Source organism: Lepidochelys kempii, chromosome 8 (genome assembly GCF_965140285.1).
Source record: "Lepidochelys kempii isolate rLepKem1 chromosome 8, rLepKem1.hap1, whole genome shotgun sequence".
Classification (NCBI taxonomy): domain Eukaryota; kingdom Metazoa; phylum Chordata; order Testudines; family Cheloniidae; genus Lepidochelys; species Lepidochelys kempii.
The window spans coordinates 84954341-84968976 of record NC_136387.1 but is presented as its reverse complement, the minus strand read 5'-3'; the positions used below and the strand labels follow the sequence as shown (position 1 = coordinate 84968976).

Sequence of the window (14636 nt, the reverse complement as noted above, 5' to 3'; positions counted from 1 at the left end):
CCCAGCCCCACTCCCAGCCCTGGACACAGCTCCTCTCCCAGCCCCAGCCCTGCCCCCATCTGCGGCCCCAGCCTCAGCCTGCTTTCCCCTGTCCTGACCCCCCACCCCCGCCCCGAGAGCCATGGCCACATTCCCAGCCCTGGGAAGGAGGGAGGCACAGACAAGGATAAGGGAGGGCATGACTGTGAAAAGTTTGGGGCCCACTGGTCTATACTGCAATCAAGGGTTGTGATGGCAGCAATGTAGATGTACTCAAGCTAGCTTTAATCTAGCTAGCTTGGGTCTTGGAGCCGTGAAACCACAGCAGCATGAGTTTCAGCAGTGGCTGTACTCACCAACCCAGAACCACAGGTAATAAGTTGGGTGGCTAGCACACACTCTGTGTGGCTTCGCTGCTCTGGCACCTGAGCTACCTAGGTAAAGGATAGCTTGGCTATGTCTACAAAACTGATTCCAACCCCGCCGTACCCACAGATAGAGCTGGGCTGGAAATCGTTTCCCTTTTTAAGTATATGAAGACGTACCGTGACTCCACACAAGTATTCCTTTTTTAATCCAAAGGCCACGTGGTGCTCATTACATTCAAAATGCCAATACAAGCACATACCCACACAGATTTTATATCCTCGCAGCAATACAGTTATGAGCATTGGCCAAAATACTCACAACAAAACCAGGCCCGAGAGATTCCTTCCCGTCAAGGTGTGACTCAAAGGGGGAAGACAATAAAACTTCTCAAATCCTTGCTTTTTATACACTAAACAAAAAAAGTAATGTTATCGCTGGTTATTGGGCTTTAGTCAAAGATACAAAAGAAGGTTTTAGGGCTAAACCCTTTGCCTGATACCCAGAGAACCAGGTTTCCTATATTTCCATTACATCAGCACACAGCTTTAGTAAGATAACACAGCTATTTCCAAGGCCATTACACATTTAACGCAAACTACTTTTCTTTCTTGTGGTCTTATTCTTTTGGTCACACGCCTAGTGCTCATTCAAATTCTCGAAATCAATTTAAAGCCAAAGTTGGCTTAGGCCCCTGTAGGCCCGTTCTCCTCCAGGCTGCTAAAGTGCAGTGGTGTTAAGCTTAGCTGTTCAGGTTTTTGTTTGATTATTTTTTCTCCTTCTTTACTATATGTTTTATCTTTTGCCAAAAAATATTTGGGATATTAACTTTTTTCTGGTACGTGACTAGAGCTGTATAAATCCTCAGTAGCCAGAAATTTGAGATGATTGGGTCAGATTTAGACAAGTTACAGCAGAGCCATAAGAACAGCAATAACTGTTGGCCAGTGAACTAGTTCACATTAATTGGAAATATAGTGCAATGGCAGTAGATCCCCTCTTGATAACCTCCAAGAATTAAAGCATAAAGAATTATTCATAACAGGCTGCTTACTCTGGCCCTTTTGGACTCCAATTTGAAAGGTCAGAAAAGATATTTTACTATAAAACATACACTGTATTATTAAAATACTTGGACTCAAGTTTTGTGTCAATCATTGATGTTTTACTGTGCCTGATTGCTGTTAATTCCTTGCATGAACAATAGGGTCTGCAGGCTTTGTGTTCTATTTCTGAAATTTTCCTCAGAAGATTATATTGACTTGGGGTTCGTAGGCAGGAAAAAGACATCAGCATGTGCATTGCTTATTTATCTCAAAAAGACGTTCGTATTATCTTTATGACATGGTCACTGGCTGGAAAGGAGAAAAGTGTTGCTATGTTGAGAGGTGATTGTGAATAACACGTGAACTTCTCTCGGCTTTATGCAGGTTACGTGTCTGATCCCATGAGTTCTATGCGATTTCATTCCTGCAGTAATAGTGGCAGCTTTGAAGACAGCAGCTGACAGCATGAACCATCTACCTGGAGAGAGATTCCCCATAAACTGACAGCAGCAATTCTTACTGTGTCAGCGTAGCTCCCAGTCATCATACATGACACCAAAGATGCCTAAATTGGCTTGTTTATTTACTGACAGTGACTATTTCTATCATAAATTATGCTGTAACTTATTTTTCCTGCCAGCATGCTTAGGGTTTTCTGGTGGTACATATCTGCCTTTCCTTAATAAAAGCAAATGTCCACAAGGAATGGTGCACCTTAAACTTGAACATTAATAATTTGAAAAAAGAGATTAAAGCAAAAATAAATCTGTTAAAAGTTACAGAGTTCTAGGGCAAGTTGTTTTACTTTGGACTGCAGTAAGGCTTGTGCAGATATCATAAACTTCCCAACTGATACAAACAAAGTAGCAACAAAGCCAGCCGGAATCACAGGAAAGAATCAGCTCATAATTCCTGAAGCCACAACAGGACACAGCACAGCCAATATTGTTCCAGCTTTCAAACAGTTTCCTTATTTTCTTTTAGGGTTTGTCTTTATTTAGAAACTTCCAGTTTTCCAATTCCGTATGTTGCACAACTGTAGTTCTCCAGGCCCTCAGTCCTGTAGTTCTTCTCAATCCCAGGTCCTGGATGCTTTAAACCCTCTGTATGAGAATGAAGAAATCCTTAGCTGACTGTCCTAATTGGCTTCTGAACAGATTTTTTCTCATATCTGCTTTTTACTTCAGGTTGTGTGCCTTACATCCTCAAATTACATAGAAAATGCTCTCTAGTTCCCTTATGCTTATGTTAAAAAAAATGTAACCAGCTAGAGAGAGATAAGAAACTAAACTCCAACCCATATAAGTTTAATGTAGCCATATAAAATTTTTGTGTCACAAATGTAATAACCTTGCAGCAAGACAAAAGGTTACGTTTTCGCCCATCCAAAGCAAGGCTACTCTGTAGTGCCATCTAGTGACTCTACGCACATGAGTATTGGGTTCCAGCGTTTTCATAGCAAGTGGTTCAGTCAATTGGTTCTATGACAAAATTTTAATTACCAGGAACCCCCTTTTATTACTTTTACACACACACACACACACACACACACACACACAAAGGAAGAAAAAGAACTTGAACTATGGTTCTGGAAGCTAATGCAAAGTTAAATCCTTTAGTAACTATTTTGTATTGTTTGGAAAATAAAATTTAGCAGAGAGATTGTGTTGCTATAATATTTTTCTTAGCTGCATTAGAGTATATAACTGTCAGGCTGAGTAGAAACTCATGTTCAAGATTTGTGGTTTTCTGAGAATATTCTGTAGGTTTGTTTCTCATGACTGGTGTTTCTGATTTTGAGCTCTGTGATTAGGCATAGTAACTGCTATAGCATTTGGTCTATAAATGTGTAATAAATTTTATTGACTCGAGTCTTCTCTGCATGTTGTTAGTTTCAGGATCCTGTAGCAATAAAAATGTGGACGGTTTAGCTTGGAGAGCTTTGTAGGTGGCGCAGTGTTTTATTATTTGTTTTACTTCAGAGTTATCTGATGCATTCTGGGGAAAAACAAAACTGAAATATTAACATCTTCAGAATGTGGCTTCCCTCCCTCACTCTCAGCCCCAAGGCATCCCCTGAGCAACTCCTTTGGCTTGTGAAAGGCTGAGGCTTCATTTACAGGAAACAAACCAATTAGGTAAATGTAAATGTTACGGCTAGTCATATAGAGAATTGTTGAGAATCCAGCTCCTCATCAAGAGGATTAATCATCAGAATAGCATTTCCCTCCATAGAAATGAAAGCTCTTCTCCACCAGGAACACTGATAGCTGATTAGCCCCCTCTAGACTTCCAAACCTGGCACACCTACTCCTGGGTATCTCTATCAAGACAGCAGCTTCTCTGCCTAGGACCCCCCCCCCACACACACACACACACCATCAGAAGGAAAGAGGTGGAGTGGCGTCACTCACCATCATAATTCCCGTGGGGCATGAAGGTTCACAGCTAACCAATGCAGTTTGTGTTCACAAAAGGTCATGTCCTCCGGCTCGTATTGTAGCTACTAGCTGGTTTTACATTGATTTCCATGGGAGCAGGAGCAGGCCCACAAAGCATTGCTCTCACTTTTAACCAACTCTTTGAGACATTTTTCTAAGCCGAAATCAGAAAGCTTCTACTCCTCTTACTCATTAATCCTCCTGCCTGCCAACCTGCATTGCATCTGCCATATCTTGGCTGAGTCAGAGCTAGTTCATTTCTATCCAGATCACTGTCCCAATCTGACATTGGGAAAGCCATGAGACTATGGACTCTGGATCCAATGACAAGCAGAGCTGAGCATCGTCAGCACAGTATTGCCACAGCAGCCCTGAATATCTCACAGCTGAACAGGAGCAGTGACATGTATGTGACCCCACAGAAGGTGAGTAAGTGCACTGAACCATCCTCTGGACTAGTCAGGAAAGAAAGGACTGACCCCCACTGACGACCTGCCCACAGCTGTCGCTGGTAGGCCCTAGTAGTGAGTCAAGGCCCTCATGTGGTCAGTGCTACATAAAGTCACTGATAAAAACTAATAAAAAGAGCACGAAGTCTTCGGCCTTGTCTATTGCTAGAAAGAGACTATTAACCGTCCCAGCAAAAGACTGTGAAATCAATACTTTATTGGCTTTGTATTGCTCACAGGCCTGGTCTATATTGAACATTTCTAGAGATGCTCTCTCCACTGCTACAGAGCCAGTGCAGCTCCCTGCTTGGAGAAGGGCTAGACAACACGCTGGTAACACCTGTGCATGGTCTATCCTAACCTCTTGTGGGGAGGGCTACAGCACAGGTGGGAGAAAGGCAGTGTCTGCACTAAACATTTCCAGACAGAGTCATTCAAGCATATATAGTGTAGAGATAGAGCTGGGCGAAATTTTGCCAAAAAAATGCATGTTTAGGTAGCTTGAAACATTTTCAAATTTGTGTCAGAGTCACTGCATTTTGCCGGGGGGGGGGGAGCCAAAAGCTGAAAAATGTTGTTTTGCCATTTTCAAAATTAAATGTTTTGAATTTTCAGTTCAAAATGACATTTCATTTTGATGTGTACGTCCATTTTATTAAAAAAACAAAAAGTGAAAAACAAACCCTTGAAAATGAAATGAAAGGGTTTCTCAAGGGATGGGCGGCAATGCCTTTGTCCAGACACAAAAGTGGTACTGGGGATGAGTGAGGGCATTAGGGAAGGGGATGCTGAAAGGAGGAAGGTGCTGTTTCTCTTAGGGAAACTGGAAGGGCACTGCTTAATTATAAAACTGCCCAGGAGTACTATGGAGGTGGGCTGATATTGAGGGTAGGGAGTAAATACAGCGATATCACATTCTGTTAAGGCAGTGGTTCTCCAGGGACCTGGGGCCCCCCGGGGTGCCGCAAGCAGGACCAGTGTTAGATTTGCTGGGGCCCAGGGCAGAAAGCCAAAGTCCCACTGCACGGGGATGAAACCTGGGGCTCTCAACCCCACCACCTGGGGCTGAAGCAGAAGGCTGAGCAACTTAGCTTCACAGTGCCCCTGTGGCATGGGGGCCCTGGGCAATTGCCCTGCTTGCTACCCCCTAACACTGGCCCTGGCTTTTATATGCAGAAAACCAGTTATTGTGGCACAGGTGGGCCATGGAGTTTTTATAGCATATTTGGGGGTGGGGGGGCTGTCATAAATATAAAGGGAAGGGTAAACCCCTTTGAAATCCCTCCTGGCCAGGGGAAAGCTCCTCTCGCCTGTAAAGGGTTAAGAAGCTAAAGGTAACCTCGCTGGCACCTGACCAAAATGACCAATGAGGAGACAAGATACTTTCAAAAGCTGGGAGGAGGGAGAGAAACAAAGGGTCTGTGTCTGTCTGTATGCTGGGTCTTTGCCGGGGATAGACCAGGAATGGAGTCTTAGAACTTTTAGTAAGTAATCTAGCTAGGTATGTGTTAGATTATGATTTCTTTAAATGGCTGAGAAAAGAATTGTGCTGAATAGAATAACTATTTCTGTCTGTGTATCTCTTTTGTAACTTAAGGTTTTGCCTAGAGGGGTTCTCTATGTTTTTGAATCTAATTACCCTGTAAGATATCTGCCATCCTGATTTTACAGGGGGGATTTCTTCATTTCTATTTACTTCTATTTTTTATTAAAAGTCTTCTTGTAAAACACTGAATGCTTTTTCATTGTTCTCAGATCCAAGGGTTTGGGTCTGTGGTCACCTATGCAAATTGGTGAGGCTTTTTATCCAACATTTCCCAGGAAAGGAGGGGGTGCAAGTGTTGGGAGGATTGTTCATTGTTCTTAAGATCCAAGGGTCTGGGTCTGTAGTCACCTAGGCAAATTGGTGAGGCTTTTTACCAAACCTTGTCCAGGAAGTGGGGTGCAAGGTTTTGGGAAGTATTTTGGGGGGAAGGACGCGTCCAAACAGCTCTTCCCCAGTAACCAGTATTAGTTTGGTGGTGGTAGCGGCCAGTCCAAGGACAGCGGGTGGAATATTTTGTACCTTGGGGAAGTTTTGACCTAAGCTGGTAAAGATAAGCTTAGGAGGTTTTTCATGCAGGTCCCCACATCTGTACCCTAGAGTTCAGAGTGGGGGAGGAACCTTGACAGGGGCTCAGAAAGAAAAAGATTGAGAACCCTGCTTTAAGGTATCAAATAATTGCACTGGCCAGTGCAGTAGACAGGATACTGTGGTAAATGAACCCACAGTCCCATCTGAAAATTCTGTTCTTGCATCCAATAGATGTGAAAGTTGTCAGTGTTGTATGTTCCCCTAACTTGCAGCAAATGCTTGATGACTCTCCATTAATATAATAGCTCCATGTCAAATCTGGAAATGAATCTGGATTAGAAAAAAAAGTCCATTTTCCATGATGAGGCCTTTTTTCTAATAGCCCTATGTGACTGCAGCTAGCTGATCTGTAGAACTTTCATCAGTTTGCCCCAATGTGTTATTTGGGGATATTGGCTAGTATCAGGAAAGTAATTTTGAAAGTCTACAAAAGCAAACTTTAATACATTGAAATGTAACGCATTAGACAAGTCCAACTGATCAAATCTATGCAAAGCAAACAGTTTTTACCAGTAATTAAAATAATTGGGACTTGAAGAAAACAATCTCCCTGTTAATTGATCTTTATAGACAAAATATCAGGCCCTAGGGGAGAAAACATAGTGATCAGTTATTAATACAAATGGCAATTCTGCAAAATTGAAATACTGATTAGAACATGCTCCAGAAGTCAAATTAGTATGCACCTTTTCTGGAAAAACCCAGAGAACCCAGTTATTTGAAATATTTATAAAGGATAAGACCCTACTGAGATAAATTAGTTTATTTTCAAGACCATCCAATCCATAGTAGCTACAGCAATGTTATAAATTGTTATATGAATGATAATCAGATAGTTATCGGAGGATCCACATTAAAAACTGATAAAGGAACAAGCAGACATAGCACAAATCAGAAATAAAAACTTTCCTTTCATTGTGTGCACTTTAGATATTCCATATAAGATAAATGTTTCCATTAACTTCAATGGACTGTTCCCTGTTCAGAAAATAGAAACAACACCCCAAAAAATCAAGCCCACCACATTATGCTCCCACGCGTGATGACACAGGCTTGTTGTAATCATACTCGCCGGTTGTTGGAATTCAAACAGGCTTTTTGCATACAAAACATGAAATTTACAGCTGGGGTTTAACACTGGCAAATTACACAGATTCAATGTCAGCTGTGCAAGCCAGCAACAGTAACTATGAAGTACATAGCCATTGTCCACTGACATTTTTGCGAACGCTGAAGATGTCTTTGCTGAGCCAGGGACGAGTTATGCCAGTGGCAACACAGTTAAATATTTTGATGGTCTCATGTTTCATCTAATCATTAGTCTTTTTTATACCTAATTTGTTTCCTTCTAAATGTGTCCTTCAGGTTTCCTTTGTGACCCAACTACAAGTAAGCAAGGGAGTGCATAGATAACATTTTACAAAATTCTGTACTTTCACCTGTTTGCTTTTCTTATAAAAATTCTACCTGCCTGGATTCCTGATATATCCACATTTTGAATTTATCTGAACCAGCCATCTTTACAGCCAGTGGAGCAGGGTTAAAAAAATGTCAAATGATTATCTGAATTGGAAAGGATCAATTTCATCAAGAGCCATAATGATTATCCAAAATTTGGCTCAGCGCCTTTGATTTAGAAACAATGTGCCAAATGTATTTAGATACCAAAGTAATGAGCACTGTCAGACAGAAAAATAGGATGATGGTATGCTCAGAGCTTAGAAACTGACTAGTCTGCTTCAGGATTTTATTTTAATGTAACTGTTTGATATTTACATCTCGATTTGTGAATTACAGTATTTGGGTAAATATATAGCCTTAAAATGGATAGAGGAACTTATGTCACCACCCTGGTGTACAGCAGTTTAATACATAGTTCACCATTCATTTTCTTAATGGCGAAAATAAGGTTTAGAAGAGAACTTTATAAATAATTCAAGTATTTTTAATAATGCAATGTTTGGCTCTCAACTTCCTACAATCACTAAAATATTATTCTAGCTCACAGGAATTCCCATCTGCCCCACACCTTTCACCAGCATGGGAACTACTGTCAGGGCTATCCCTAGGGAAGTGCGGGGCCTGGGGCAGAAGTGACAGATTCATCTCTTCTGGGACTGACCGGGCTGCCCAATCGCACCGGCCCGTGGAACCCCACACAAAGCACGGGGCCTGGAGTGGTTGCCCTGATTCACCCTACCCAAGGGATGGCTCTGACTTCTATGGGTTTTGCTAGCATTTCATGGCACCTTTTCTTTCATCTTTTACTCATGATGTAATTGGATCTAGTTACGAATTTTGCTGTAACAGAAACTCTTGCTCCACGTGCTCAGCTTCAGCATGCACCTGAAACACCATGTTTTCTGCCATGTCACCCATAATGGTTGGTATAATGCCAGATATGCCATTGAGCAGTGCAGCAGTTACTGCAGGACTCTGGGATCAAGGGCAAAGGAGTTGGGGGGCACAGGTAGTATTCGCAAAAAGAAAAGGAGGACTTGTGGCACCTTAGAGACTAACCAATTTATTTGAGCATAAGCTTTTGTGGGGAAATAGGCTTGAATAGAGACTGGGAGTGGCTAAGTCATTATGCAAGGTAACCTAAGTTAATTGTATCCAATTTGCAAATGAATTCCAATTCAACAGTCTCTCACTGGAGTCTGCTTTTGAAGTTTTTTTGTTGTAATATCACAACTTTCATGTCTGTAATCGCATGACCAGAGGGATTGAAGTGTTCTCCGACTGGTTTATGATATAAAAATATCATATTTTCAATATCAAAATATTGCTCGGGCATGTAGGAATGATATCAGGAGGGCCAAATCGCACCTGGAGCTGCAGCTAGCAAGAGATGTCAAGAGTAACAAGAAGGGTTTCTTCAGGTATGTTGGCAACAAGAAGAAAGCCAAGGAAAGTGTGGGCCCCTTAATGAATGAGGGAGGCAACCTAGTGACAGAGGATGTGGAAAAAGCTAATGTACTCAATGCTTTTTTTGCCTCTGTTTTCACTAACAAGGTCAGCTCCCAGACTGCTGCGCTGGGCATCACAAAATGGGGAAGAGATGGCCAGCCCTCTGTGGAGATAGAGGTGGTTAGGGACTATTTAGAAAAGCTGGACGTGCACAAGTCCATGGGGCCGGACGAGTTGCATCCGAGAGTGCTGAAGGAATTGGCGGCTGTGATTGCAGAGCCATTGGCCATTATCTTTGAAAACTCGTGGCGAACGGGGGAAGTCCCGGATGACTGGAAAAAGGCTAATGTAGTGCCAATCTTTAAAAAAGGGAAGAAGGAGGATCCAGGGAACTACAGGCCAGCCAGCCTCACCTCAGTCCCTGGAAAAATCATGGAGCAGGTCCTCAAAGAATCAATCCTGAAGCACTTGCATGAGAGGAAAGTGATCAGGAACAGCCAGCATGGATTCACCAAGGGAAGGTCATGCCTGACTAATCTAATTGCCTTTTATGATGAGATTAGTGGTTCTGTGGATGAAGGGAAAGCAGTGGATGTATTGTTTCTTGACTTTAGCAAAGCTTTTGACACGGTCTCCCACAGTATTCTTGTCAGCAAGTTAAGGAAGTATGGGCTGGATGAATGCACTATAAGGTGGGTAGAAAGCTGGCTAGATTGTCGGGCTCAACGGGTAGTGATCAATGGCTCCATGTCTAGTTGGCAGCCGGTATCAAGTGGAGTGCCCCAAGGGTCGGTCCTGGGGCCGGTTTTGTTCAATATCTTCATAAATGATCTGGAGGATGGTGTGGATTGCACTCTCAGCAAATTTGCGGATGATACTAAACTGGGAGGAGTGGTAGATTCGCTGGAGGGGAGGGATAGGATACAGAAGGACCTAGACAAATTGGAGGATTGGGCCAAAAGAAATCTGATGAGGTTCAATAAGGATAAGTGCAGGGTCCTGCACTTAGGATGGAAGAATCCAATGCACCGCTACAGACTAGGGACCGAATGGCTAGGCAGCAGTTCTGCGGAAAAGGACCTAGGGGTGACAGTGGACGAGAAGCTGGATACGAGTCAGCAGTGTGCCCTTGTTGCCAAGAAGGCCAATGGCATTTTGGGATGTATAAGTAGGGGCATAGCGAGCAGATCGAGGGACGTGATCGTTCCCCTCTATTCGACATTGGTGAGGCCTCATCTGGAGTACTGTGTCCAGTTTTGGGCCCCACACTACAAGAAGGATGTGGATAAATTGGAGAGAGTCCAGTGAAGGGCAACAAAAATGATTAGGGGTCTGGAACACATGACTTATGAGGAGAGGCTGAGGGAGCTGGGATTGTTCAGCCTGCAGAAGAGAAGAATGAGAGGGGATTTGATAGCTGCTTTCAACTACCTGAAAGGGGGTTCCAAAGAGGATGGCTCTAGACTGTTCTCAATGGTAGCAGATGACAGAACGAGGAGTAATGGTCTCAAGTTGCAGTGGGGGAGGTTTAGATTGGATATTAGGAAAAACTTTTTCACTAAGAGGGTGGTGAAACACTGGAATGCGTTACCTAGGGAGGTGGTAGAATCTCCTTCCTTAGAGGTTTTTAAGGTCAGGCTTGACAAAGCCCTGGCTGGGATGATTTAACTGGGAATTGGTCCTGCTTCGAGCAGGGGGTTGGACTAGATGACCTTCAGGGGTCCCTTCCAACCCTGATATTCTATGATTCTATGAATGTGGTGTTTATGTGACCATCTGGACCCATGGAAAAGAAGCCCTTGAGGAATTCCACCATGATTTCAACAATTTCCATCCTACCATCAACCTCAGCCTGGTCCAGTCCACACAAGAGATCCACTTCCTGGACACTATAGTGCTAATAAACGATGGTCACACAAACACCACCCTATACCAGAAACCTACTGACCGCTATTCCTACTTACATGCCTCCAGCTTTCACCCTGACCACACCACACGATCCATTGTCTACAGCCAAGCTCTGCGATACAACCGCATTTGCTCCAACCCCTCAGACAGAGACAAACACCTACAAGATCTCTATCAAGCAGTCTTACAACTACAATACCCACCTGTGGAAGTGAAGAAACAGATTGATAGAGCCAGAAGAGTTCCCAGAAGTCATCTGCTACAGAACAAGCCTAACAAAGAAAATAACAGAACGCCACTAGCCGTCACCTTCAGCCCCCAACTAAAATCCCTCCAACGCATCATCAAGGATCTACAACCTGTCCTGAAGGACGACCCATCACTCTCACAAATCTTGGGAGACAGGCCAGTCCTTGCCTATAGACAGCCCCCCAACCTGAAGCAAATACTCACCAGCAACCACACACCACACAACAGAACCACTAACCCAGGAACCTATCCTTGCAACAAAGCCCGTTGCCAATTGTGCCCACATATCTATTCAGGGGACACCATCACAGGGCCTAATAACATCAGCCACACTATCAGAGGCGCGTTCACCTGCACATCTACCAATGTGATATATGCCATCATGTGCCAGCAATGCCCCTCTGCCATGTACATTGGTCAAACTGGACAGTCTCTACGTAAAAGAATAAATGGACACAAATCAGATGTCAAGAATTATAACATTCATAAACCAGTCGGAGAACACTTCAATCTCTCTGGTCACGCAATTACAGACATGAAAGTTGCGATATTACAACAAAAACCTTCAAAACCAGACTCCAGTGAGAGACTGTTGAATTGGAATTCATTTGCAAATTGGATACAATTAACTTAGGCTTGAATAGAGACTGGGAGTGGCTAAGTCATTATGCAAGGTAACCTATTTCCCCTTGTTTTTTTCCTACCCCCCCCCCCCCGACGTTCTTGTTAAACCCTGGATCTGTGCTGGAAATGGCCCACCTTGATTATCATACACATTGTAAGGAGAGTGATCACTTTAGATAAGCTATTACCAGCAGGAGAGTGGGGTGGGGGGAGAGAAAACTTTTTGTAGTGGTAAACACCCATTTTTTCATGCTTTGTGTGTATAAAAAGATCTTCTATACTTTCCACAGTATGCATCCGATGAAGTGAGCTGTAGCTCACAAAAGCTTATGCTCAAATAAATTGGTTAGTCTCTAAGGTGCCACAAGTACTCCTTTTCTTTTTGTGAATACAGACTAACACGGCTGTTACTCTGAAACAGGTGGTATTCTCATCCATCCTCCCTGTTGTGGGTCAGGGCCCAGGCAGGGACATGTGCATCCTGGAGATGAATGCATGGCTGTGCAGATGGTGTTGACAGGAGGGCTTCAGCTTCCTTGACCACAGAATGCTGCTCTGTGAATGAGGATTGTTGATAAGAGTTGGGGACCACCTGATTAAAATGGGGAAGAGACACCAACTCGTCAACCTGTCAAGGAGGGTTTTACATGAGGTTCAAAGGGGAAAGGTGACAAAAGTCTACAGGTAAGCATTTAAAAAAGGGGGAGGCTAGAGGTTGTGGGGGGGGATATGGAAATTTACACTAGGGTCATAGAAGCAACAAGTGGGGGAATCTGCTCCACATCTTAAATGTGTATACACAAATGCAAGGGGTAGAGGGGATAAACAAGAAGAACTGGAAATATTAGTGCATAAGCTAAATTATGACTTAATTGCTATCACAGAGACTTTGATAATTGGAGGATTTTAAGAACAGGTTGGACAAACACCTGTCAGGGATGGTCTAGATTGACCTGGTGCTACCTCAGCACAGGGGCCTGGCCTTACGTCTCAAGGTACCATCCAGCCCTATATTTTCTGTGATTCGACAGTAAATTGAAAACTTACCTGGGTGAGATTCTGTGCTGCACCTCTTAGAGAATTTGCAGTCTGGGGGAAAAGTGGGGAGGGTGGCAAGGTGGCTTTAAGCCAGTTTTGTGCCCTCCTGATTGTTGGCTGTGCCAGGGGCTGGAGAGACCCACAATGTAACAGCACTGGGAGCCTTCTAAGGTACACCAGCCACCCCAAACTGCCCAGAAATTTACCTACCATAAAAGGACCAGAGCAGGGGAGAGGATGACACCTCTAGCTGTTTTCATTTTGCACAGCAAGAGTGTTCTTTAATGGTATGTTGGTGTGGTTTGCAGATCACTCTAGCACTCACCGAATGAGCCCAAACTACTATTGCCTTATAAGCGTTCACTCTCTGGGCTAGCGTCACAAAGGGACATATGTGTTAGGACATGCAGCATCTCAATCCTTAACTTACAGGTGCCTAGAAAATCACTTGGATTCACAAAGCCTGACTTAGGGCTCAGGCTTCCTCTACAGTGAATGGAGGGAGACAGGCTAGGTGGCTCCCCAAGCTAAGCTAGCCAATGGGAGATGTTGAGGAACAGGGTCCTGCATTTCAGAGAGTTCAACACCTGAATCCAGGCTGGCGGGAGGTGCTCTCTTTCTCTAGGGGAGTACCCTAACCACTGGGCTAAAGGTTGAGAGGGAGATCCTCCTGCTCCTCTTCTGTGTGGTGTGAGGTGCACTCACCTGTCGGAGTGGGCCCTGCAGGTGAATTAGGTGGCTGAGCACCTCTCTTTCCCTGGTTTGTAAATGGTTCTGGGGCTTCGGCAGGAGACCCGCATCCAGATGCCCAGAGTGAGGCGGCAGCGCACATGCTCAGAGACAGAAACACAGGTGCCTAGGGAGCTTTTACTACACAACATAGGGACTCAGTGAGCTTTGACGTCTACAGGGTAGGCAGCAGTTGAGTAGGGATTGTGTGAATAGCAGAGGCACCTAATCCCAGTTTTGGGCTCCTAAACTGGCAATTAGGCACCTATATCCTTTTGTGAATCTAGCCCATTGTGTTCAGTAAAACAACTATTGACAAAGAGACAGGGCGGCCTTGGGAACTCAGCACAGACTTAGTTCTAGTCCTGGCACTTGCTTTGCAAGCAAATCATTTGACTCCTGCGTGCTTTAGTTGGTCTGTCCATTAAATTTGGATAATGGCACATACTAGAGCTGAGAAACACTGGAACAAGTTTTCCATGAACACATAAATGGATTTGTGTGTGCCGTGCTCACGTCCCTATGGTCCTTGCTTGCCACAAACAGGCCTAGGATAAAAATGTTCCCAGCCCACATATTCACCCCCACCACATTTTTAACACAGATGTAATACTCGGGCACTCATTCGATCGGAGAACAGTGACAAGTATCATTTGACTTATTTGACCAATCACAAGTCCTTGACCCAGTTCAACTATTGAACGCTTACAAAGAACTGTTCACCAAAAAGAGTTTTAAAAACCTGCCAACGAAAAAATAGCTC

At 43.8% G+C, this 14636-nt stretch overlaps 1 protein-coding gene across 1 annotated transcript in view; it reads left to right on the top strand.

The window, feature by feature from the left end:
* TNNI3K (TNNI3 interacting kinase) overlaps nt 1–1852 on the top strand; it is a 164204-nt gene extending 162352 nt beyond the window's left edge. Inside the window, exon 25 of the mRNA XM_073357332.1 lies at nt 1776–1852. Coding sequence (XP_073213433.1) covers nt 1776–1852 — 77 coding nt within the window. The remainder of the gene's footprint in view (nt 1–1775) is intronic.
* Nucleotides 1853–14636: the final 12784 nt, after the last annotated feature.